The 27484-nt window shown below is 46.3% G+C and overlaps 1 protein-coding gene across 1 annotated transcript in view; it reads left to right on the top strand.

Moving 5' to 3' along the window:
- The window catches only part of LOC127236515 (kinesin-like protein KIF6), a 134638-nt gene extending 113063 nt beyond the window's left edge, over nt 1–21575 (top strand). Inside the window, exons 11-12 of the mRNA XM_051204202.1 lie at nt 19864–19969; nt 21294–21575. Coding sequence (XP_051060159.1) covers nt 19864–19969; nt 21294–21575 — 388 coding nt within the window. The remainder of the gene's footprint in view (nt 1–19863; nt 19970–21293) is intronic.
- Nucleotides 21576–27484: the final 5909 nt, after the last annotated feature.

Here is a 27484-nt window from a genome sequence, read left to right as displayed (position 1 = left end):
AGTGGATATTGCACAGATTAAATTTTAACCAATTAGGAATCCTTGCTCACATTCAAGGGAGATAAATAGATTAGAATCAGCCCTCAGTGCAGCCCTAGTTTTTGACACCACCTGCCTGGTTTTTGTCTTTCAGGACCCTAGATATTTACTCAGAAATGGAAATCCTCTCAATTCCCGCTAGCCCCCACATTCTCCAAATGGGGATGGGGATGGGAGTCTTGGTGCAGGAGACCAGATGAGCCCTACAGCTCTGCTGGGAGAGCCCAGCTCTTGTCCAGTTAGAGTCTCTGTCCTTCAGGTCTTCAGGCACATGGAGATCGGCATGGCCTTCCTCTCGGGGATTCTCAGATACTGTCCAGATCTCCTTTTCTCTGTAGTGTCAGTGGGCACATAGGATGCTCCACTCACATCCACTCCCAAATGTTTTTTGAATTATTGCCCAACAATTCCTTGGTTAATGTAAATATTTGTTGATTTGACTTGGATGCTTTGATTGATGAAGGTTTTAAACATCAGCCTCCAGTTATTGTGATATTTTTATTTTGCATCTTATTTTTTTGTTCTTGCTAAATTTGAACAGAGACAGCTGGATGAAGGCTATATAGCTGAGTCGATGTTTAGACACAGCTCTGTGGGTGAAGATTTAGATGGGATGGAGCTGATGATCACATACCTTTAGTAGGAGAATGACCTAGAAATCTTTGGCACTGTTGGGGATGTTACATCCCAGCCTAAATCCAAGTGAGTTTGAGCAGCATTTACTCCTGGAATGAAACAGAATTGGATCTTACTAGCTCAAGTTTGCCTAAAATGTTTGGGTATCTCCCAACATCTGGATCTTTCCCTAACAGGAAAAAAAATGCAAATCAATTAATAGTTCTGCCTAAGTTTATTGAGAACATCTTAGATGTTAATCATTTTAATGGGCACATCAAGGGACTAGTAATATATGATACAGAGGATAATTGTGAGGAAAATAATTTTATTGGGGCAACGTTACACATGGTTGTATACATACATATGCATATATACACATAGACATAGCAATGTGCATATACAACATGAAACAAGGTAATCTTGGATAGAGCCAATGTGCACTGAGACTTATAAAAATTAGTTTTCCATGTATCTGTTGGGTGAGGCATGCACACATCCCAGTTTCCATGTGGTGGCCAGAGGACAATGCGTGCAAGTCTGATCTCCTTTTTTCTACCATATGATCATAGTGCATTAGAATTTGCCCTTACTGTGGCTCTGCTATGTAACACCGTCCACCTGGTTTTTGTTTTTCAGGCCCCAAGATATTTACTCAGAAATGGGAATTCCTTTTATTTCTCTGCTAGCGCCCACACTCCTCCAAATGGAGGTGGGAATCATGATGCAGGAGACAAGACGAGCCCCACAGCTCAGCTGGAATAGCTCTTGTCTGGTCAGCTTGTTCGCCGTGTACCAAGGATAGGCCTTGACCTTCTGATCCTCCTGCCTTCCCAAGCGCAGGGGTATCAGCAGGTAGACCGCACCCAGATAACTTTTCCCCCATTCCTCTTTCTATCTGACACTTGCAGCTGGGTGCTGGGAACTGAACTCAGAAAAGAGACATAAAATACTTGACGTGTAGAAACTTCAAGTCCAAAAAAAGAAATGGGAAGCAAAGATATAAACAAGAGTTGCCATTTTAGCAGGGTTCCTGGAAAGAATTTAATAGTAGGTTTATGTTATTTTGGAACCACTCCTTAGTAGGAAAGAGCAGATTTAGCTGTCATGATGGAGAGACTTGAGTGATGGCAGAGAGGATGGAGAAGAGACAAACCAGAGAGACCTTGTGGGGGAGGAGTCAGTAGTAGTGACTGCTAAAACTGCCAAGACACAGGAAGATGGGGAGGGCAGTTATCCGTACGGGCATGGCGGTACCCTCTGATAATCCCAGAACCAGGAAAGGGAAGCCAGGAGGAGCAGAAGTTCAAGGTCATTCAAGGTTATGTGGTAAATTCCAGGCGATCTTGGCTACGTGAAATTGTCTCAAGAAAGAAAGTACACACACACACACACACACACACACACACACACACACACACACCACATATACACGCACATTCCTCACACATATATACCACACACACACACACACACACCTCACACAAAGTGGAAATATGGGAAAAACAAGAGGTAACGAACTTTCAATACAATGAAGATGTATAGAGCAGGCTGAGCTCTATTAATGAGATGTAGGCTGAGTATGGAAGGTTCAGTTTTGTAAGAGTGATGAATGTCAGGCTGATGTAACATTGAGGCAGGACTAAGGATCAGCACACAGACCCTCAGATTCACTTGGAAGTGAGGAGTCAGAAGCCACAGATCACATTCTAGATCCAAGCTCCCCCGGGTGCATTGGCACACCTTTATTTGATTACACAGTTCTTTCCTTCTTCTGATATTTTTTCACATTTAATCAAATGTTCCATTTGTTGGCTTCTTAACACTGGCAAATAACCTACCCTTCTCTATGTTTCAGGGTACGTGTAGTAAGCGTTATAAAAAGATGACACAGTAAACAGCAGTTGAGAGCTGCTTGGTGGTTAGGCATGCTTGCTGCTCTTCCAGAGGCCCTGGTTCAGTTCCCAACACCCACACACGGACACCCAAGCTCTAGGGGATCTACTGCTCCCTTCTGGCCTCTGCAGGCACCTATACATGTGTGATGTATGTACATACATAAAAATAAATATCTTTAAGGGTAACAATGAAATAATATCAGCAGGTATACTGGCTAGTTTTATGTCAACTTGACACACGCTAACAGTCATCAAAGAGGAGGGAGAAAATGCCTCCATAAGAGTGGGTTGTAGGGCATTTTCGTAATTAGCGCTTGATGTGGGAGGGCCCAGCCCATGGTGGCTGGTGGTCCTGGGTTCTATAAGAAGCAGCCTGAGCAAGCCGTAAGGAACAAGGCAGTAAGCAGCACTCACACACACACACCCCATGGCCTCTGCATCAGCTCCTGTCATCCAGTTTCTGCCTTGTGTGAATTCCTGCCCTCGGGCTTTTGATGATGAACTGGGAGTGAAATCAGCCCTTGCCTCCCCAAGCTGCTTTTTTGGTAGTGGTGTTTCATCACAGCAGTGGTAAGCTTAAGTAAGTTAGTAACTTAGTATAATATACTTGCTTGGGTAAAACTGACAAATTCATAAAAGACCCAGATTTCCAAAGTTCCCGGGACAAAAATAGAAGCCCTGTGTTCATAGAAGAAGCCAAATTCACAGTAAAGTCTCTCCAATGGGGAAACTCCAGGCTCACAGACAGCCCTGAAAACTCCCCTAGGATGCTTCAGAAGTAACAGTAGCCTTCCACAAGCTTCCCGCACAACAGTGCCTGCAAGAATCCCCGTGCCTTTTACTGCTCTGATGTTGAGAGTGAAGACATGAAAAAAGGAAGCTGCAGTCCATCCTCCTCCATGAGTTAAATCCTTAACACCCAAATCACATCCAGAAAGGTGGTTAAAAGGCAGGCATGTGGATCTCATGGCAGAGATGCACATGCCAATGTGTGTAATTCCCCTCGACGAGAAACTAGTTAAGACAAAACATTCAGTCGTTCCAATAGATGGAGGCAAAGAATTTGCTAAGATTCTCATTTATTCATGATCAAACCTCAGCAAAACAGGAATAGGAGAAAGCCTCCAAAATTTTACAAAAGCTATCTCTCTACCATCTGTGTGCGTATGTATCTGTCTATCATCTATCCATTATTTATTGTCTATGTATGCAAATATCTTCTATTTATGTCTGTCACCTATATATCTATGCATCTATCATCTACCTGTCTGCCTATTACACACCTCTCTATCTTGTGTCTATGTGTCTGTCACCTTAGTATGTGTGTGAATGTATGTATGAATATGTGTGCGCCTATCTATCATCTACCTATCAGCCACCCCTCTATCATCTGTGTATACATTGTATGGCTAACTGTCGTCTATCTATCTGCCTGTTATCCACCCTTCTATCATCCATGTGTCTCTGACCTTTGTATGTATGTGTCTGTCACCCAGTTATCACCCATCCCTCTATCTGTCATCTATTTCTACCTCAAAAAGAATAAGAAAGAGAAAGCATGCTTTCTTAAAGCTAGAAGTAAAAGTACTCACTACTTCTGTTCAACACCACGCTGAAAGCTGTAGCTAGAGTATTATGGTCAGAAAAATAAATAAAGGACAAATAAGTATTTGGAGAAGAAGTACTAAAACTGTCATTACACACATGACATTATTTCTATGTAGAAACTATCAAACAACCTGGAAAAAGTTACTAGAAATATCAAAAGGAGTTTGTCAAGGTCCCAAAACAGAAGGATATATGTATGTAGGTATGTATGTATGTATGTATGCATGTATATATTAGCCACCCTTGACAGTAACATTAAAATTTAGGATACCCCAATGAGAAACAACACTGTCATGGATGAAGGTGTACACAGCCAAGCCTGATGACCCAACAGGCATTCGGTCCCCGGGACTCACATAGGAGGAGAGAACTGATTCCTGCGAGTTTCCTTCTTGTACGTCACACCCATACAACACTAAATATGCAAACACTATAGACCTGGTTATAGCCACTTTCTAAGGTAACCTTCCATAAAGTGAGGAAACAGGCCACACAAAGGCCTCTACGTGAATGCTTTTATTAATTAATTTTAGACATGATTTTCCCAAACTGGAAATGGCTCTCAGCTGCTGAGTTCTTTAGAGGATGGTATAATAACGGTGAGTCTACCTATCAGTTGACAAGGAAGGAGCTACTGAAACAGGAGACAACATGAACGAATGTCAAAAGCATGGTGCTAACTGGCAACAGCCAGAAACCAGCTACCCGCTGCATGACTCCATCCACGTGATGCTCTGAAAAAGTGAGCGGTGTAGGAATAGAAATGAGACCATTGCTTGCCAGAGAGTGGTCATGGGTAGAACTGAATTCTGAGGTGCTTGCACTTGTGCTTTGAGCACTGGGGAAGTGTGTGTGTGTGTGTGTGTGTGTGTGGGTGGATGGGTGGGTGCGCGCGCGTGTGTGCCTGTGAGTGCATGTGTGCCTGTGAGTGCACGCGTGTGTGTGTGTGTGCATGCGTGCATGTGTGCCTCTGTGTGTGCATGCGTGCACGTGCGTGCCTGTGAGTGCGTGCGTGTGTGCGCACGCGTGCGTGCCTGTGAGTGTGTGTGTGCCTGTGCGTGTGTGTGTGCCTCTGTGTGTGTGTGCACGCACGCGCGTGTGCGTGCCTGTGAGTGCATGTGTGCCTGTGCGTGCATGCGTGCATGTGTGTGCATGTGTGTGCATGCGTGCATGTGTGCCTGTGTGTGTGCATGCGTGCACGTGCGTGCCTGTGAGTGCGTGCGTGTGTGCGCGCGCGTGTGTGCCTGTGAGTGCATGTGTGCCTGTGCGTGCGTGCGCTCGTGTGTGTGCATGCGTGCATGTGTGCCTCTGTGTGTGCATGCGTGCACGTGCGTGCCTGTGAGTGCGTGCGCATGTGTGCGCGCGTGCATGCCTGTGAGTGTGTGTGTGCCTGTGTGTGTGCGCGTGTGACTCTGTGTGTGTGCGTACGTGCGTGTGCGTGCCTGTGCGTGTGTGTGTGTGTGTGCCTGTGCGTGCGTGCGTGTGCATGTGAAAAAGCCAGAGAGCGACCTTTGCTGTCTTTCTCCAAGTCCACCTTGCTTACTGGAGTAGGATTACTCACTGGCCTGGAGCTTACCCAAGAGGCTAGGCTGCCTGGTAAACCCCAGGGGTCCCCACCCCCACTGCTGGCTGGCCCCTGGGATGACAAACACAACTGCCACATCTGGCTTTTTTTTTTTTTTTTTTTTTTTTAATCTGAGTCCTGGAGCCTGAACTCAGTTCCTACAGTAAGGTGACAGGTGACAAGGTGAGCTGGTACGTTTTTGCCAGTTCATCTATGTCCCAAGCCCCTAAAAATGGCTTCACAAAACTGAAGAGCAGTGTACTGTGACAGCACGGGGAAGGAGAGGGTGTGCTCTAAAAGAATTCCGCTGCACCAATACAACTCCACTGACGTCTTCTGTTTCCGGTCAAGCATTCATCTGTACTGAAAGTGGGGTCTGTTTCAAACTTCATTATAAAATATGTTGCAAATTAAAAAGCAAACACCAAAATTAACCAGACCTAAAGACTGCGTAGCTCAATGACCTCTCCTGCCAGAGAACCATTTAGAACAGGCACTTCATACACTTCACGCTAGGTTTCACACTTTCACTCTTATTTTTATGTGGTTATGCACCAACAAAAACGAGTGCACTTAATGGCCATGCGTTATGACAAAGGGTATAAAGCTTATTGTTTCTCTAGTGCTAATTCTAACGTGCATTTCATTCTACCAAATAAATCGCACTTGAAAAGAAAATCAGTGTAGTGTCTGGAGAAATGGCAGGGCAGTTCAAAGACTTTCTGAGTCATTCTCCCAGTGTCCCCATGACCTGAAACTGGACACAACACATATCTTCAGAATGGATTGTCTGGCCCTGTCCCCCACGTCACAGCGCTGACAGGAGAAAAGTCCTGATGTGTTATGTCTACACTGATCACAGAGGAATTCCATGAACGGTTACTATTATTATCGGCTCCCTGTCGTTCTTTGATAGAATTTTTTGCTGAGGAAAAGGCTTCATTTACTGCTGTTTTGTCAAGCCTCTATATAGCAAACCAATGAACACTGTGAGGGGAGGAAAGGGTTTAGTTTGCTTAATATGTACATATCATAGCCCGTCACTGAAGGAAGTCAGGGCAGAAACTTGCGGCAGGAACTGAAGCAGAGACCGTGGAGGCTGCTACTAACTGACTTGCTCCTCTAGGCTTGCTCAGCCTGTATGTATGTATGTATGCATGCATGCATGCATGCATGTACTATGAGCACAGGGGTAGCATCTCCCACAGGGAGCTGGACCCTCCCACATCAATCATTAATCAAGAAAATGCACCACCAACCTGTGTTCTGGGGGCATTTTCATAACTGAGGCCCCCTCTTCCCCGATAGCCCTAGGACACACCCCTTCACCATTCCATCTTTTTGTCGTTGTTGTTTCACATGTGTACATGCGTGTTGAGGGCAAGGAGAATTTGAAGGAGTTGGTTCTCTCCTTCCATTTCTTTGGTCCTGAAGATTGAGCTCAGGTCATCAGTCTTGGTGGCAATGGCCCAAGCTGTTTGCCCCAACACTCCCTCTGTTCATACTATTATCATTCTCTTTAGAATATACCCATGGCCAAGCATGGATATATAAAATGAAATACCGGTTCATTTTTTAAGAAAAAGAAAATAGTACTGGGAATATAAGTATTTTTCTCCTAGTCCTTTACCCAGCAATATTTCCTAAAGTTTCTATTGAAAACTAAAGATTATCTATAAAGAGAATTAATGTGACATGCTGACATTTAATTAATAACCTCCCCCCACTAACTGTACTCTAGACTTCATAGCTGAATTCAAACCCAATGTTGCTTCTTGGCACATAGAAAAATTGTGCACAAAACACATAGTTAATTCCTAGATTGAAATTGCATCTTGTTCTGCAGTCTTAGCATTAAATTATGCTCATAGCTAATAGCTGTGTTTTATAGCAGGATATAATAGTACATATTCTTAATCTGTGACTTCAGGCTGGCACTTTTCTTTTACAATTGCTATAAGGCAGCAAATTCAGGGACTGGGGGATGGCTCGGTGGTTGTGAGCACTTGCTGTGCAAGCTGAGTGCAAATTCCCAGCACCCACATCAAAAGCTGTGTGTGGCTATGCATGCCTGTAACTCTAACACTAAATGTGGCAGAGACAGGGGCGTTGCTGCAGCTTTCTGGCCACCAGCCCAGCTCAAGTTTTACTGATAGACCGTGCTTCAAGGGCAGCAGGCAAAGACCAGTAGAGAAGAACATCTAATCTTCTCTGGCCTTGGCATGCTCTCATGGGTGTGAGACACACATGCACCTACAACACACACACACACACACACACACACACACACACACACACACACACACACTGCATATCTGAAAGACACAAAACAAAATCTGTAAGTTGCCAAAATGGAATGTCAGTAAAATGCTTCCAAATTCAGTTTTGTTGTGTCTCACTGTCCGCCTCTTTAACCATAACAGGGCTCTAATATTCCCTGAGGAAGAATATTTCCTAAAACCCGCAAGTTACTTGGAAAATCAAAAATGTAGCAGTAGCCTGAATCATAAAGCCAACTGATGCATACACTTTATATTATTATTTAAACTGACATGGAAATTTGTCTGAATCTTTGCAAGTATGTACATGTATGTATGCTATAGTATGCATAAGTAGATAAATGTGTTGACTTTTATGTTTTTATAAAACACTGGTTTGTGTGTGTGTGTGTGTGTGTGTGTGTGTGTGTGTTCATGTGAACGCAGTTGCCTGTGGAGGCCAGAAGAGGGCACTGGATCCCCCAGAGCTGGATTTACAAGCAGGTTAAGAGTCATCAGAAATGGATGCTAGGAACCAGAACTGGAGTCCTCTGTAAAAGTAGTACAGTCTTCTAACTGGTGAGCCTTGTCTCCGGTCCCAGAGTATTCTGCTTGTGGGAAACCTAAAACTAGACAAGAAAGCCTGTGTATGCCCATGTCTGTATGTGAGTCAGTGAGAAGCAAGACAGGGTTTGAAAAGGAGATGCTCCACGCTGAAAGGAAGTCAGTCTTTGTAGGGGGCTTGTAACTGTTCTGTCCAATCCTGAGACATTGACAGACCAAAGCTGCCTCTCTCCTCACCCCCTCCTGTGGGGTCCCTGCCAGCTGGAGCTCCCTGCACCCATGGAATTGTGCATGGATGCTTTAGTTTTACCAGTGTGATACATTCTTCAGGTACTGCCCCAAGTTATTTTTCTGAATTCCCTGTTCTTCCCTTCCAAACCCTGGACACATCAACAAAAGCCTTCTGCTTCCCATTTTCTGAATTTCATGTTTCAACATCTGAGTAATGCTGCCCTAAAAGTACTCAGACATATTAAAAATTGTGAGGGGACATAATGAAATCTTATACAGAGTGAGGTGAATTGAGTTGAGGTTTGTTGTTCATGCAGCAAAGGATTCTATTTGTGTGCTTGGGTTTTGAAAGGTGGGAAGTGCTAGCTCTCTGTGCATTTTAAACCTAACCTTTGAGAGTATCTTCTAATTTATCTCATTTGCTTACAAATCCACAGGCTAACTAGAGTTTAGAGGGAACAGTTTGTTTTAGTCCCACTCCCTGAGGCTGTTGAGAGGGATCAACAGACTTGGTACCCTGAAGACTCCCCCGAGCCTTGTCACCATCTCCACTGGGATAAATTCTTTTTAACTTTACAACAAATAAACAAATGCATTTGGGTGGGCTATTCTACTTAAGCACATCCTAGCAGAGAATTGTCTCCAAATGACATTGGAGCAGGAGCAGGCAAGTTGGCTCAGTAAGTAAGGGGGCTTGTTGCCAAAACTGATGACCTGAGTTTGATTCCCATGACCCAAAGGGTGGAAGGAGAAAACTTACTCCTGCTAGTTGTCTTCTGACCTCCGTATGCATGTTGTAGTATGCACACATACATACAAATAAATAAATAATGGCAAAAGTTAATTAATGAATGCATCAAGGTTTTGTGTAAGTCTGAGTTCATGGTATACACCAACACGAGGTGTATACATACCAAAAGATGTATCACACCCTGAGGAAGTGTCTCTGATTTGTCCTCCACACCAACCCCAGTCCAAGCACTTCCCACCCAGCTTCCATGCACTCTTGGTAGAAAGTACGGTTTCTTTTTGTCCCAACTCTACGTCTTCTAAGGAGAGAGAAATATGTCCCAAGACAAACCAAAAGTAAGTGCTCAGCCAGCCCTGTCATCTGCCCTGTTATCTCAGGGTAGCCGAGATGCCGTGCTAAGGCGTGAGGCTTGGAGCCTGGGTTGCTTGCACTTTGTTCCAGGGTGTTCCTCATTCTCCTCATCTTCCACCTCACATTTCCCAGTTGCTCCCTCTGTGTTTGTCATTAACCAACATTCTTCTGCCACTTCCTCAAACTCTGTCCTCATCCACAGTAGCCATTACTGCTTGGCATCACATTTCTACAAATTTCTGGAGCGATCAGATTTTCCCTTCTTTTACATGTGTCCCCCTGTGACTGTCATAAATGCCCACTGCTTTTCTTAGTGTCCTTTCAGATTGGTCTCCTGGCATGAGCTGCACAGGATGTGGCTCCATGTGCTTTTCCAGCTGATCAGAAACTCCTTACTGATATTCTCGGTCGCATGGTTCCTCCCCTCCCCAGGTACCCTCCTCTCTTAGTTCCCAGCCTGGGAGACTGATTTTGTGCTTTTGGAGAATGATGGGCCTGTGAGAGGGCTCAGCAGATAAAGGTGCTTGCTGCCAAGCCTGACAACCTGAGCTTCATCCCTGGAACCCATGCCGTAGAAGGAAAAGGTCCTCTGAGCGCCACACATGCAGCCTGCCATGTGTGCACCCACGCTCACAAACATCCATTCCCTATACAGTATACATTCAGACACAGAGGCTTATCTAGACTTATTAATTAACTGGCACATTTACAAGACAGTCCTTCCAGAGATGTCTGATGGAGCAGGATAGGACTTGAATTATCCCCCAGGTGGGAAAGGAAACCTCTTAGACACAGTAGATTGACTCCTGAAGCAGGCTAGGTGGGAAAGGGTGACTCTTCGTATGCAAGAGGCTTCTGAAGCAAGACAGAGAACGGGACTAAAAAGTAAATCGCACACACTGCCTCTGACTCAGCTTTGATTTGTAAGAACCAAAGATTTTAACCAGTGAGGCACACTTACCTTGAAGTCATGTCCTCATGTGACTTCTGTCACACATGTCCTGCAGCCACATGTGCAGACATCTGGGGAGAAGCCCCTGGATGACTCCAGGCTGTCCCCTGTAAATACAAGACATAAGTTACCATGGGGCAGCTTCCTGGCTGTTCTACCCTGCCTGTGGCCGCCTCAGGCTTTCGCTAGGAGTGGAGTAGAAATTTCTTCCTCAGCTAAGCTCGAGCCTCCAAAGCATCGTGATTCTCCCCTGGATTAGGAAAGAGAAGGTGACATAAGGTTGGTTTCTGCAGGTCATATTTGGCATACTCAGTGCCCCTTTCTTACATAACATGGCATGGCTGACACCCATTTGCTTAGCAGCTCCTTGTAATAGTGTATTGACCTGTAATAAGCATGTGAATGACTAGGGAGGGGCTGCCTATGAATCTTTTTCTCTTTTCACTTATGTGTGTACATGAGTGTGAGTACATGTGTGTGATGCGCATATGAGTGTGGGTATATGTGTGTGATGTGTACATGAATGGATATATGTGTGTGATGTGCACATGAGAGTGGGTGTATGTGTGTGATGTGTATATGCACGTGGGTATATGTGTGTCATAATTACATGAGTGTGGGTACATGTGTGATATGTACATGCATGTGAATATATGCGTGTGATGTGTACAAGCATGTGGGTATACACATGCACATGTGAATGGGGTTTGGAGTCCAGACGAGGATTCTGAACCCCTGGGACTGTGGTTCCAGATGGTTGTGAGAACCCAACGTGGGTGCTGGGAACTACACTTGGGTCCCTGGCAGAGCAGTAGGCATTCTTAACTGCTGAGCCAACTCTCCAATCCCACAGGTGGACTTTTATCTTATAGCTGGTTCCTGTCTTACCCTCTAACTCAGGTGGATGCTGTGTCCCTCGATGGCTGTGCTTTCTAGTTAGAATGCTGGTCTTTGCTTTGACTGTGATGGTTCACAGCTCAGGCTGTAATTTGCCACCCAGGGCAAACATATCCATGGTACTGTCGTTGCTTTTGTCCTTCTGTCCTTCTGTCCCTGTGTGCTGATGCTTAGATCCACACAAGGCAGTGTCTGATCCTGACCCAAATGGCAAAATGCTCTGCCCATGCCATTGCAAACAGGATACTAACAAGGCTACTTCCTTGGGTTACTTCATGGCCATTAAGCAGTGAGGAGCATTGGGCTACAGAGGGAAGCTCTGTTGGCTTCTGGCCACAGAGGGGCCAAAAGTGTGCCTAACTTTAGGAGCTGGGAAGACCGCTCTCTACTTGACACAAGCACGAGGCCCTGGGTTAGAGCCCAGGGTGTGGGAGGAGGAGTGTGTCCTCAACATAGTTGTAATCCCAGCACTACAGGAGACAGATTGTTGGAGCTCATTAGCAAAGTCACCGTAGTCAAATCAGTGAGCTCCAAACTAAACGGGAGACCTTGTGTCAAAATAGAATGTGGAGAGCCACTAAGGAAGTCACCAGATATCAGCCTCTAACCTACACAGGAACATATGCTCACATACAAAAGGTTTTTGAAACATGTAAGCACATAAGGAAAATTGGATTCTACCTAAATTCAAGTTCTGCGGCAATTAGAAGGGCAGGTTGCTTTTGACTGGGGGAAACATGGGCAACTTTTAGCAGATTAGGAGAAGTAAGAAAGATTTAGAGAAGTGAACTTGGCTCGAAGAGCCTTGCAGACAGAAGGACTGCATGTCCGGTTTCCTTCTTTTAAAGGGACATAAACAGCCTCAGAGAAGTGAGGGAACTTGCAAAAATTCCTACCAAGATGGTTGCTTGCCTGAGAAAATTAGTCTCCACAAACCCCAGAGCTCTGGCCGGCTTTCTAGCTCTCTGAGTTATTCGCATCAGAGTTGATTAAAAAAAAAAAAAAAAAAAAAAAAAAAAACCAGTGTATTCTTCACATGGAGACATTCTGATGCCACAGGCAAAGCTCCCTACACTTTTTATCCCCTCAGAAAAGGACAGTAGCATCTGTCTTCTTGCAAATGTATTACTAGGGCAGAGGTCACTAATGAGCAACAGTTGTCAGTTGTATGTTTTGGGAGGGGAATATATGGGGGAGGGATCCACACTTGGCACTCTGTGGGTGAAGCAGGGAGCCACACCCAAGCAACCACAGGTCAGCTCAGAACTGGGAGGTCTGCAGGCTTTCTGATGAGGGTGGCCAGGTTGAGCATATAAAAATATGAGATGCCCAGTTAAGTTTGAATTTTGTATAAGTCATAAATGGTTTTTGTGCATGTCCAGTACAACCTTTGCAAGACTATTTCAGCATTATATATATGACCTTAAAAATGTTAAGATTTGTAGTTGTATGGGGTTTTGTTTTGTTTTTTTCTTTAGCTTAAAAGTCATCATTTTAACTTTAAAGTCATCATTATCATATTATGTATATGGGTGGTGTTCCTGAAATCATCTCTGTGTGCCACAGCATGCCTGGTATCCGATGAGGTCAGAAGACGGTATCAGAGCCCCTGGACTTGAGTTACAGACAGTTGTGAGCTGCCATGTGGGTGCTGGGAATTGAGCCCGGCCCTCTAGAAGAGCAGCTAGTGATCTTAACCACCGAGCCATCTCTCCAGCCCCTGGTATTTTTTTTAACGCATCATTGTGATGGTTAAGATAGGTTGTCAACTTGACCGAATTTTCTTCGGTCATGGACACTGACCTCTAAGCACACCTGTATGTCTTCTGAACCCAGCACCTGGCTAATGATGAGCGGTCCAAAGTGCCCAGTGAAAAACACAGCATGGCCTTAATTGTCATTCCATTAACGCAGTGGCCAACTTAATCCATTTGCTGAATTTAGTTCCTGTTGGAGCCGTCTCAGTGATAGAAGATTGAGAAATATCTTGTTTAACTAATGTCAATATTTTATCTAACAGCTAATTCACACCACTTGGGTGAGAAAAAGCACAAGTAATCAGGCATTCATTAATGCGGGGAGGGCAATGGATTACCTGCTAACTTGGCCCTGAATTTGTGTCTCTTGCCTCCCAGGCATCCTTCTTCCTGACTTCTGATAAAATGGCTGGCTATATGCAGTAACCCTGAACTCGGTGGGCTATTCCTCCCAAAGGTCATTAGTGGCCAATGTGCATCTCTCTCACATCCTAAGAAATCAGATCTCCGAAGCCGTTCAGGGGACATAATTCACAACAGATGAAGTCTCCGCACTCCAACGTAGTGATTTGGGCCCTGACACCGCATTTTGAAGATATTAAGCCCAAAGGAAAAGTGTGGCCCACAGCTTGTGTTAATTATCGTTGGGGAGCTGTGGAAGCATTTGGATACTGAAGAAATCGCTATCTAATAGGATTAAATAGGCCTGCCTCCATCAAGGCTCTGTCTCTCCACATGGGTGATTCCTTTATTCTCCTAAAGTCAGCTCTTTGGGGTTCTAATCAGCCCAAGGGATGAACACAGGAGGAAATAAAGGGAAGAAGGAGGAGGCGTGGGCAGTAATCTCGTTTACGGATTAATTTACGGATTACAGTTGACACGGTGGGTTCTTTGGGTGTAGCCAGCTCTTTCATCAGATGTTAAATGCTTGCTTCTGGGTTCTGAAGCAATGCATGTCTGCAGAAGCAGGCAGTCTCCTGCCTTCAGGTTTTTCACGGTCTCGGAACCTGTGCCCAGTGCTCCTTGGGCTTTGTGAACTCTAAGGTTTTGTTTGATATTTATCTTTTTAAGGAGGTGTTTCTTGTTTGTTTTTCAAGACAGGGTTTCTCTGTATAGCATTGGCTGTCCTGAAACTTCTTGCTCTGTAGACCAGGTTGGCCTTGAACTGAGAGAGATCCACCTGCCTCTGCCTCCCGAGTGCTGGGTTTAAAGGTCTGTGCCACTGCTGCCCGGTTTAAGGACTTATGTTTGTCTTTAATACATTTCTAATCTAGTTTGCTTTCTGAACTGCAAAGAAACAGTGACTGAAACCACCAGGGGAAAGGGTTAACTAGGTTTACAAGGTACAGTTCATTACTGGGGGAGTGAGGCAGGAACTGAATTGGGACCTGTGGAGGGCGCTGCTTCCCCTGGCCATCTCAGCCTGCTTTCTTATATTATCCTCCATGCCCCCCCCAGCCCAGGGGTGGCACCACTCACAGAGAGCTAGGTCATCAATCATTGATCAAGAAAATGTCCCCACAGACTTGCCTACAGGCCAACATGATAGAGGTGACTCCTCAGCCAAGGTCCTGCCTTCCCAGGGAACTCTAGTCATGTGTTAAGTTGACAAAATTAAGCAGCTCAGTGTCTGAGTGCGTGTGTGTGTGTGTGTGTGTGTGTGTGTGTGTGTACATGAGTGTAATTCCCATGAAGTTCCAAAAAGAAAAGCAGATCTCCTGGAGCTTAAAGCAGGCCTGTGTTGTGAAAGAGCAATTGTGAACATGGTTTCCGATAATCTATGCAAATGGTGACTGAGCAAAGGCAGGGCCAGCCATCAGTGAGCAAAAGCAGCACTGTGGAGTGAGCATTCCGACCACAGGGACAGAATTCTATTTGTTTGTTTAGCTTCTAACTATTAAGTTGTTATATTCTTTGTTGTTATTATATTGCATCAGCGAGTGTAGATCCCTCGTAAACCCAGATTTAATCCAATCACTAGAATTTAATGATAATATAATTTGAGTTATAGAAATTTGCTTTGGATTCAATATTGTGTCAACATGTTATTAAGCAGTTATGGACTATTGTCAAATGGAAAGGTAACCACAAGGATTTTGTCTGAGTGACCTTCCTATTGCTGCGATAAGACACTGTGACCAAGGCAACTTGTAGAATAGTGTATTCGGGATTGCAGAGTTCAAGAGGGTAAATCCATGACTCGTCCATCTGTCATGGCAGCAGGCAGGCATTGCACCCCAGACAGCTAAGAGCAACCTCAAAGCAGAGGGGGGAGAACTAATTGGGAATGGCATGGATTTTAGAAACGTTAGAACGCATTTAAGATTTCAAAAGGCCACACCTCCTAGTCCCTCCCGAACAGTTCCAACAGCAAATTTTTAAACACATGGGGCCCATTCCCATTTAAACCACTGTAGATTTACTCCATGTTTCACATCATAAATTCCTTTCAGTCTGTCTTTCAAAACTTTTTACAAGTTTTTCTGTCTAATTGAGTACAGATGCATTTGTATAGTGCCTTTAAAAACTCTAAAACAAGGCTGTGATTTAAAGTTTTTGCTAAAGAAATGTGCTGGGAATTGTATATTCACAACGTTAGTGTTGTCAGCAGATTCAGTGTTGTACACGACAGGGCTATGGAAAAGAGTAAGGCGCAGAGCAAAGTTAGGTGTAGCTAAGGAGGGCTTGGCCAGTGTGGGGCCATGAGGGACGTTAGCTGTGGGCGTGTGTATATTGCGAGAGTCAGACCTCTCCAACTGGCCTTTCACTCTCTTGAATTTCCAATCAAGTTCTTCCTGGACATGTGCTCAGGTTCTATCTGCCTAAGGCCTTTCTCTACCCTGCCATTCTGTTCGCCACCTCTGTCCCTGTTGCTTGGCCTTGCCTTCTCAGGCCTCTGGCCCTCTTCCCCTGCTCCGCCTCCGCCTCTGCACTGGCCCTAGGACTCTGGCCTGAAGGGCTCTCTGGTTCCCAGCCCTTTACCCGGTCGGGCGGCTGTCTCTGTGGAATTCTTCTATAAGCCGGCTGTTTGCCCAGTTTCGGCCTCTGCCACACCATCCCGCCCTATTCTGCCTTGCTCCTGCACAATTGTGACTTGCCTTTTCCTTCCCCTGCCACCTGTCCCCTTCCTGTCTAGCTTCTCTGCTCCCTAACCCACAATGCCATCATCAACTTTCCTCTGAGTTAATCCCTGCTATCACGGATTATGTAAATAAGAGCCGGTGCTTACATAGTCTTTGCCTGTAGCAAACAAGGAATTCAAACACTGCATGTAGGCTTCACAGAAGGAGTTACCACTACAAATGACTAATTATTTTATATTCTCTTTATCTCTTATTCTGGCCATAGGCAGCCTTTATTTACTTAGACACTGTATGCATTTAACAAATGACTATTTTAAAATTACTAAAAGGATCAGAGCTAAAGACCAGTAAGGGGTGTACATGAGACTCCAGGGAGACCTGTAGCACTGTGAGCAGGGAGGAGAGCAGGGAGGAGCCTGGAGAAATGCCAGCCTGTATCCAATTCTAGTCTGCCTCTCTCCATGGGCTGGGCATGGGGGGGGGAGGGGCAGGCAGCAGGGCTGGGCAGTCTGTCCTGAGGGGCATGGGGGTGTCAGATCCCTCTTCATTGTCACCATTTGTCACATATGTTTGGGCTCAAGGAAGACCAAGGGGGAACTAGGAAAGATGCCTGGAAAGGAGGGCCAAACATATGGGCTTTGCCGAGACCTTCATCCTGAATTCCACCAAAGAACAGGAACAGGGGCTTCCTGTGTGTATGTGCAGCGGTTGGCCAGCTTCCTGATCACCAGGCCAGCAGGCCTGAGCTTCCTGTTGCCACGCCTTCACTACCATAATGCACTGTGCCCCTCTGAAACGGTGAGCTTGCATTCTGCCAGACTATCTTATCACAGCTCCAGAAGAGTAACTGTGTCAGACACACACACAGAACAGTAACTGTCAGCCATACACCTGTCTGGGTATCTGGCACTTGAAGCTCTGTCCAACAACAACAGAAGTCAAATAAATAGGGTGATGGTTAGGGTTGTCAAGCTGGCAGACTCCACAGCCACCTAGGGATGGGCCCCTGAGCATGCCTGAGGAGCTAGTTTGACTGCATTCACAGACGCGGGAAGACCCACTCTTCCCTGATGATCTGGAATGGGGGGATGGAACCAAGCAACAGCATCTCTTTCTATCTCCAGAAGGTGGACATGGTGTCCAGATGCTTCCAGTTCCCACCTTCTTGACCTTGAGCTTCTAAAAATAACCCCTTTCTCCCTCAAGTTGCTTTGTCACAGCAACTTCATATGTCACACATATAAACAAGAACGGAGCGTGAACTTGGGAACGGCCCTACATCTGAAGAAAATCCTTAGCGATTGTATGATAATGGGAGGTAGGACGGCTCAGGCCGATAGTCCCAGAAGGCCGAGGCAGGAGGACAGTCGTAAGTTTGAGGCCACTTTAGGCTGCCTAGTGAATATTATGATATCCTGAGTTGTGATAAAAGGTTCTTTCTCAAGGAAACGCAATAAAATCAGGGAATAGAATCACAATGTGCATTGTCTGATACGTCACAATGTGTTACAGCTTCAGGATGTGTAACACCTGTGTTACAGCTTCAGGAAGAAATACAGACAAAACCCAAGTGTGCGCCAAGGCAGAAATTCTCATATGCTGTGCGGGGACACTGATAACAACAGGGAGAGGGAAGTGTGTGCCGTTCCGAAGCCATTAGAAGTATGCACGTGTCTTCACCACGCTAGGAAGGTGTGGGAAGGCCGCTTGCAGGCCTGGTTGCCTAGGGCCTTCTGCCGTCCTTTGTAAGGTCCCAGTTCAGCACAAACGAATGGATCCCATGAAATGAATCCATTTACTAACCCGTCTATCTGCATTGAGCACCTAAAGTTGGAGTGGGACGACCCAAAGCACCAAGAATTATTTCATCACCTTTGTCATTGTGTGTGTGTTCGTGTGTATGCACATATGTAGGATGGGTGCCCACACATGCGTGCGCGTGCATATGGAGGCCAGAGGTCGATGTTTGTCATCTTCCTCTTTCCCTCTCCACCTTATATTTTGAGATGGGGTCTCTCGCTGAACCTGGAGCTTGCCCAATCAGCTAGACCGAATGAATAGTCAGCAAGGCCGGGGACCCCCCCCCCTCACGTCCCCAGCTCGGGGATTTACAGGCAAACACCCACACTTCCAACCTGTCATATGGGTGCCGGGGTTCTGAATTTAGGCTCCCTGGTCGCACAGTAAGCTGGCTACCGGCTGAGACACTTTCCCATACCTGTTGCCATTCTTACGAGGTACTGTCAGTTGGAGAATGGGGTGGATCGGGCACGTTCACAGATTCTAGACTGTGACAGGGACACTACAAAGGAGATTGGGAGCAGCAGGGTGCAGTGGTTGACGGTTCCTCCCCAAAGGCAGGGATTTTTCAATTTTGCTTTTAAGAATAGGGAGAACATGAACATTATTGAAAGTAGAGAAAGGAACGTCTGTGCAGAATAGTGATGAAGATACCAAGGAAAGCCTAGAGGGAGAGGCTAACTGGAGAAGAAGGAAGAGTGTTATTGAATTAGGGATAAAGATGGAGAGAGCCCGGATGGGGAGCAGGGCTGCTGTCAGCAGGAGGGAGGAGTGTGCAGTCTGGAGAGAAGGCCCCTCACTGGTCCACAGGGCAAGTTCAGCGGCAGACTTGGGGACCATGGAACAATTGGGAAGAACCACTGTGGAGACCACAGGTCCCCAAAGGAAATTGCCTAGGGGCAGCTGGCTGAGTATCATGCATTTTTAATGAAACTAATATAGGCTTTGTTTATTTTTATTGCTGTCTTTAACAATGTGGCAGCTTGGTACAGAGCCAAAGAGGTTCAGTGTAGCTAGAATGGGTATGTTATAGAAGTCAAATGACTTTAATTTTTTATTTTTAAATATATATGTGTATACATATATGCATATTACATATACATACATACATATATATCCATGTGTGCACACATACGTGTGTACACATACCCATGCATGTAGTGCCCTCAGAGGTCAGAAGAGGGCTTCAGATACCCTGAAGCTGGAATTATAGGTGAGCATGAGCCACTAAACATGCGTACTGGGAACCTAACCCAGATCCTCTGTAAAGGCAGCCCGTGATCTTAACCACTGAGCCATCTCTCCAGCCCCTCACATAGCTTTTACATGGAGACCTGCATGTGATCAGTAAATGCATAATTGCAGATTCTACTTTATCAATGTGCTTTTCCCTTCACAAATTCTAAGAAAATATCCTGTGCTTCAAGTGTTCTGCATGAAAGAGAAGCCTTTGTTTCTAGCTCATTCTTGCTTCTCATGCATTATGTATTTTTAGGCTGGAAAAACTAATAGCATCCTTCTTGGAAGACCAAGATCCAGAGAGTAGACTGGAAGTTGGCGCCGATATGCGTAAAATCCATCACTGTTTCCATCATTTTAAGGTAAATGTCAATGCTTCCTCCAGTCGTAGCCATGTCCTGCCATGCTCCAGCTGCAGTAAAAACACTTCCTGTTGGCTAGCTGTAGGATCACCAGGACTCAGCTTCACACATGCAGAAACAGCCTGGGTATCCAAGCAGGCTGTGACTGTGGCTGGGCAGCTGCAGTCTGGGTGTCCAAGCAGGCTGTGACTGTCGCTGGGTAACTACAGTCTGGGTGTCCAAGCAGGCTGTGATTGTGGCTGGGCAGCTGCAGTCTGGGTGTCCAAGCAGGCTGTGACTGTCGCTGGGTAACTACAGTCTGGGTGTCCAAGCAGGCTGTGACTGTGGCTGGGCAGCTGCAGTCTGGGTGTCCAAGCAGGCTGTGACTGTCGCTGGGCAGCTGCAGGGATTGTTTATTCCACAAATAAACTTTGGCTAAGGAGTTCTAATTCCTTTTCCAGAAGTGTCTCTGACTTGTGCCCAGAATGTGTCTATGCCAAAACACACAAATGTGCATGCACACACACAAGAACATAAAAACATGCGCACATATTCAGTTTCAAGATGATTGTGTCCAGGTTTTATTTCTCCAGTATTTTGGTTTATCTGAATAACTTACTAATTTTCCTCAGCCTTCAAAGCTTTGCTTTTGTGACAAGGGTGTGGGAATCCCAACAGTTTTCACTTACAATTTTGCACACTTTGAGAAGATACTGTGAGATGAGGGAGTATTTTGTACCTGTTCTGAGGAAATATAAACAAACATCTATTTACCTCGGATAAAGCACTAACAGACCAAAGAAATGATTCTGCTAAGTCTATTTGAATGAACCAACGAGTTTACTGAGGTTACAGAGCATTGGTGACACCTGGGCACACGCGTCATTAAAAAGTCTCGCCCCTGCAGTGGCATTGACGCAGAACAATTGCATAGGCTAAGCTCCCTTGCAACTTGCAGGCCACACTACAAGAGTCCATCAGTGATTATGTACGGCTTGCTAATCTTGGGGGAAGGTCCCTGTGAGCCATGTAAGTTTCAGGAACTCCCTGTGCCTTGGAAGTTTTATTTGGTTCTTGCTCTAACTCCTGAGTCATAGAGCCTCCCTCCTCACTTTACTATTTAAGGAGGATTTTACCAGTTTAGAAGAGAGAGAAGGTAAGGGAGAAGGCACTGGAAAGGCAGGTAGGAGGAGGAAAACATACCTAGATAATACAGTAACAGCCTGGAAGAAACAAGGGTAGACATGCATGCCCAGTGTGTACTATGGATAGTACTATGGAGAGCATAGCAGCAAAGGAACTTAGAATGTGGCCATTCTCAGTCAGCTCTTACCCCAACTCGCAGAAGCTGTTGAGTGACAAGAACACCATGAAGGGTGGCGTCTCCTCTGAAACCACACACCAAGAGTACCACGACCCCTTGGAAGATGAAGGACACGCAAAGCTCCGAGACCTCCTCAGGCAGAGGGATAATGAAATTAGTATCCTTTCTGCAGGGGTGGGGAATGTGGGAGGCTCTCACCGGCCTGGCCTGGAAGGGGGTGGCATGTACATTTCCCAGTCCTGGCCCCATGGCAATCCCACAATTCCTCAGTGTCCCTGCGGGCCCCAGCCTCCTTCACACTGAGAAGGGTCACTCCCACAAGGCTCAAGCCAACATCTAGCTTGGTTTGTTTTCTCTTTGTTTTTGGTGTGTGTGTGTGTGTGTGTGTGTGTGTGTGTGTGTGTATGTGTGCACGTGCACACACACACATGTGGAGGTCAAAGGACAGTCAGTTTTCTCCTTCCACTACATGGAATCTGGAATGGAGCTTAGGTCACCAAACCATCTCTCAAGCCCTTGATGAAGTTATTCTCCCAAAGACCCTTTCAGCTCTTGCTACCGTCTCTTAACACTAACTCCCTTTCAAATATATTTTGGTTGCTCTGTGGTGGGCTTTGTGTTTTGAGCCCAGAGCCAATAAGTTAGCTGGTTATCTTTAGCTAGCTGACCAGACACCATGCTGACCACAGCCTCATCATGACCCAGAATTTGTGGCCGGTGTGTGGGTGAAACTCCAAAGATGACTGGAAAGAAAAAATGGTGCATGGTATTTAGTTTATGAAAAGCAGAGAACTGGCTTAGATGTAACGTTTTATTTAAAAGCCAGATCTCTTGTCCTGAGTCCCACATACAGATGTTCCCAAATTAGGCAGCGAGCAGAGATTGAGTGTTCAAGACAGAATTCTTGTTGGCTCCCAGAGGCAGTCTTCTGTGAGCTCAAGGCAGTAGCTGCGGTGGGCCCAGGCTCTGCCTCCAGGAGCAGACAGAAGTGATTGCTTCTAAAGAGGTCCAACTGGGGAGACTAGACCTCGGGGCTCTGAGACAGTCCTTCAGTCTGTTCCTTATTTCTACTTTTCAATCTTCTTGTAAATGATTTGACATTTTCATGACACCTATAGCCTTTAAACACTCAAGAAATAATTTTTGCCAAATTTTTATAAACATATTCTAGTCATTTAAAAAATTACTAAGACACTTTAAGTGCAGCTGTTGTGCAAAGTACATAAGGAAAAAAATGTGTTATTTACCCAGTCGTGAGGAGATGGCTCAGCAGTTAGAGGTGCATACTGATCTTGCAGGCACTGGAAACACAGGCCTGGGTTCAGTCTCCAACATGGGGTTAGGGACCCAGGAACAAACATTTCATACTGTATGGTCATGTTTTGTATTTTTTTTTAAATGTGTAGAGGAGCTAGAAAAAAGGCTCAGCAGTTATGAGCACTTGCTGCTCTTCTAGGGGGATCCCAGTTTATTTCCCAGCTCATGCCCAAGCTCCCACACATCAGGTGGTACTTGTAGCTCTGACTCTAGAGGATCTGACACCCTCTTGAGGGCTTTGCAGACACCATGAGTGCACACATGTGCATGCACACACCACACATGTACAACACATATACATGCACACAGAACATACACATGCGCACACACACAATAGTACACAGACATACCAAGAGGGAGGGTTATAACACACACACACACACACACACACACACACACATACCACAGAACACACACATGCACACACACACAATAGTACACATACACACAGAACGGGAGGCTTATAACACAAACACACACACACACCACACAGAACACACACATGCACACATGACATACACATGCACACACAACACATACACAGCACACACGACACACACATGCACACACACACAATAGTACACATACACACCGAGCGGGAGGCTTACATATACACAAATAATCCACACAAAGGAAAACCAATAGAAAAGAGGAAAACCAATTCAAACAGAGCAGACCTAGACGAGCTGCCTCATTAGCTTCAGTGTCTAATTTTAGTTGAGTCTTAGCAGATCCCGTGTCAGAGTCCAGTCAGTTCTAGCTACTTTATTATCCAGCCAGCAACGGTGAGTCCAACTGTGAATCATACCCTTGTCTCCCCGTGCCGCCCACAGTGTTGTCACCCTGCATTCCTTCCCTCTTTCTTACCCCATCCATCTCCAGGGATGGCCTCGGGCCTGGCCTTGGCCCCCGTCTGTGTTCTGTTTCTTCTCTTGGCCTTGATCCTAGACTGGGATCTCCCCCATAAATACTCCTACCAACCTCTCAATACTCGCCATGCCTTGTGAACATCTACGCACTGAGGAGGAATGAAATGGGATGTGACAGACGGGGACCAGTCCAGGCCGGCTCGCATGTGTTTATAGAAGAGTAAGAGCGAACAAGAGACGTGTGTGCGTGCGCCTGCCCACCCCGCCCCCATTCAAAATGGCGATATGAAGGGGGCGGGGCTAGTGAGAGGACTCAGTGGGTAAAACCACTTACTGCCAAGCCTGACAACGTGAGTTCAACACCTGGAACCCACAAAATGGGAAGGGAGACCAGAGATGCGGTGAGACGCTGTCGCCGCCCCGGGCAGGACATTGCAATGAGGCAAGAAGGGTTAGAAGCCACACTGGATGGCATTCTAAGGGGAAACCTGGTTGGCCATCCAGAAATCAGCAAGTTGAAGTTAAATCTGAGAAGAAATATGGAAAGCAGATTGTTTCTATGTTACATTCTCAAAAACATGTAAGCCAGACTCACCCCCTCCACTCTGAGTAGCAGTCTTCTCCCAGTACTGTTCCTGTGTTTTCTGAGACTCATGTGTGTGAGTGAGCATGTGCACACATGCTCTCCTGCGTGCCAAGGGTTGATGCTGGGTGCCTTCCTCAGTCACTCCCCGCCTTGGATTTTGAGACACAGTCTCTTACTGAACTTGGAGATCGCCAATTCGCCCTGTCACTGTGACCAGGTGTAGGCCTATCTCCATCCCCAGCTCTGGTGGCAAGCATCTCCACCCTCTGTGCCCAGCCTTTAGCATGGGTCCTGAAACGAAGACAAGGGCTCACGTAGCCAGGATGCCCCCAAAGTCATTAAGTTGACAAAGATGGCCTTGAATTTCTGATCCTCCTTCTGCCCCAGTGTTGGGGTTCTAGGTATGCCGCCTGCCTTAATATGGTGCTCAGATGAACTCAGGCTTGTGCATGCCGAGCAAACCCTCCGCCAATATGCCTGCACCCCCAGGCTCCCTGGCCTGCACCTCAGACACCAAGGCCTGCGCCCCTCCCCCAGCTCCCATTTCTCTTTTTTCACACAGACATTACCCATCACTTTAAAGATCTTTCAGTTTCTTACTTTTCATTGTGCCGCCATGAAAGGCCGATTCCCTCCTAAGCTGCGCACAGCTGCACATGCAAATTTGAGGAGATGCTGTAGCTGTGGCCAGTCTGCCCCAAACTGCACTAGCTGCAATTATTTGGTTGGGGGATAATTACTTCTTTTTGAATTTTTGTCTGATCACTGTCATCTGTCACGAGTCACTAAATCCTTAAGTCAGATTTCAGATATCCTGGTGAACATGTTAAAAAAGGAAAAGAAGAAAACCCAGGGTGCCCTGCACTTGTCAAGCATGGAGAAGAGCGAAGCCAGGCCACCCCAGAGCTCACCCTTCGCTCCCAGGAGCCCAGCAGGTCAGAGCACCTCAGTCTCCTCAGCCCTGAGCCAGGCCCAGGACCTCAGCATCTGCAGGCACAGATCCAGTCTGCTCCACAAGAAAACAGGTGGGTTGACTACCTTCCCAGCGCTCTTTGTCACCTGGGATGGATCCCCGCATCCCATCCTGTCTGAACTGCTTAGAGGACGTTTCTGGCGATGTAGTTGCGAGAGGTTCGGTTTGGTTTGGTTTTGCTTTGATTTACGTGAAATCCTTGTTTCCCAAATTCATGCACGAACGGGGGGGGGGGGGGAGAATTAGTCAAGCGTGTTGTGGCAGCGTTGGGTGTTGGGTGAGTTGGGTAAAGGTGTCAGCTTCAGAGCAGGGGAAGAAGCCGTCCCTACGACAGGGATAAAAGAATGAGGGCCATGCTGCTACACCAGTGTGATGACAGTCAGCTGTCCAAAGCCAAATGCCTTCATCAAAGATGACAAATAGGGTTCCACAGGGTTGGGCTCATCACAGGCACATTTTCCACAGCTTTTGATGGAGCTGTTGGTTCGGTTTCTAAAGAACTCATTAAAAGCCCAGAGTCCTTTGTGCACCTTGGCCGTTTGTAGACCAGCCTGTTGTGGATTCCCATGACTGACCCCGGCAAGGGGTAACGCCATGTAAGGTAGCATTTCCTGTGTCCATGTCTGCTAGGGTGGACCACCTGGCATATGAAGCTTTCTAAGGCACCTAGCCTGGGAATCATTTACAAGCCTGGTGCCATGTCAGCTAGTGCTATTTGTCAGCTTGCTACAACCTAGAGCGGCTTGGGAAGAAGTCCTCGGTTAGGAAATTGTCTACACTAGGCTGGCCTATACTGTAGGCCCATACCGTATTCCTATGGGCCTATAGAAATGGCTGTAAGGACTTGTCTTGATTTCTCCAGCACGGTGTCTAGCATGTGCCCCCTCAGTGATAAAGAGATGTGGTTTTGAAGTAGGGGACTGGCCCTGAACCTGGCGAGCATTGGTTCTTGCTCCGAGTTCTGGACTGTGTAAGAGTGGCAAAAGCCACCTGAGTGGGCAAGCATCCATGCATTCGTTCTCAATGCTCCGGCCAGTAGGTGTGGAGCTTTACCACCTTCCTGCCTTGACTGCCTGACAAATAAACTCTCCCTTCCCTGCCTTGCTGTGGCCCGGATATTTTGTTACCACAGAAATGGAAGCAGGCTGGCCTCCTAAGCAGCACACGCACGTTAGTGACCAAAGACAGCACCGTAATGTGGAGATAGATTTTGTGACACCTCAGCCTGCTCTTCTAACCCCACATCACCTTGCCCCAGTTAGTGCTTCCACAACTCAGTAGCGTGAATCCCAACCCGCAGAAGCAAAGATGATGCATTAGCTCTGTTCATGGCGGGGACAGGAGAACAGGAAGGGCTGCTGATTCCTCTCTGGCACTGATTTCCACACAGTCCTGCTCCATTCTATTCCAGCCTGCAGCTGGCTGAGATTGAGGGGGGCAGGACCTGGATTGGTGAGGTCTTTCGTTGACTAATCCATCCTGCCTGTATTTGCGTAGCACACACTTTATGAAATTATTGCATTTTAATGTATTGTGTGTGATTATAGATATGGGCATGTGTGTGTGTCACAGCCTGCTGTGGGGGTCAGAGTCCAGGGCCTCTCCTTGAACCATTCAGCACCTGGGATTGAGCTAGGTCATCCAAGGACACACTTTGTTGTAAGCACAACACTATTTGCTATTAAAAAGGTTTGTGCCACCCTTGACTATACCAGTTACTAGGCTGAAGCCTCACCTTGAATAATAATGCATCTAATCGTTATCCTGTGGCTTAGGTTTTGGTTTTTCACCAAGTTGCAGATGAGGACATGTATAGACAAACGCAGCTTTGACCTTCGAATAATTACAGACAGCCAGAACAGAACAGTGAGGGAACACATACTAAGTCTATGTCAAAGGGAATCAGAAAGGTCCAGAGGGCCTGCAAGGGTCGGGTGTAGGTGGGGAGGACAGTCCAGGGAGAGGGGACCCATTGTGTGGCTCCTGAGTCTAGAGATGCTAGGAAACTGGGTGTTAAGGAGGTAGTGCCCACAGGGCTTCTCAGGGTGAGCTGAACCCCAGGTCTCTGAGTGGCTGGTGGGGATCTCTCCAGATGTGATAATTGAGAAAGGCCTCCCCTGCCCACAGGGATGGGAGCTTGGACCACTGTGAATACCTCTCAGCACCTCTACTGCTGGAACCCAGAAATAATTTCCAAAGCGTGCCACTGTTGCTTGCTTGCTGCGTAGTTTGAGCCACAGGACATTAGGAGAAAAAAAAATTTTTTTCTCTTTCTAACTTTATCCTATTCTTTCCCTTCTCCTATTTCCCTCTCTCCTCCAAGGCAGGCCGTAGAATCCAGAACCCCTCTCTCCAAATACCACTCATGAAATTTAGAAGTAGTCTCCCAGTCACCCATGGAAGAGATGGCCCTAAAGAATTCTCTGGTTTAGCCAGGTCTAGGTGGCACACACCTTTAATCCCAGCA

Source organism: Phodopus roborovskii, unplaced genomic scaffold, assembly GCF_943737965.1.
Source record: "Phodopus roborovskii unplaced genomic scaffold, PHOROB, whole genome shotgun sequence".
Taxonomy (NCBI): Eukaryota; Metazoa; Chordata; class Mammalia; order Rodentia; family Cricetidae; genus Phodopus; species Phodopus roborovskii.
The sequence above is the reverse complement of the archived record's forward strand: the minus strand, read 5'-3'. Positions and strand labels throughout refer to the sequence as shown.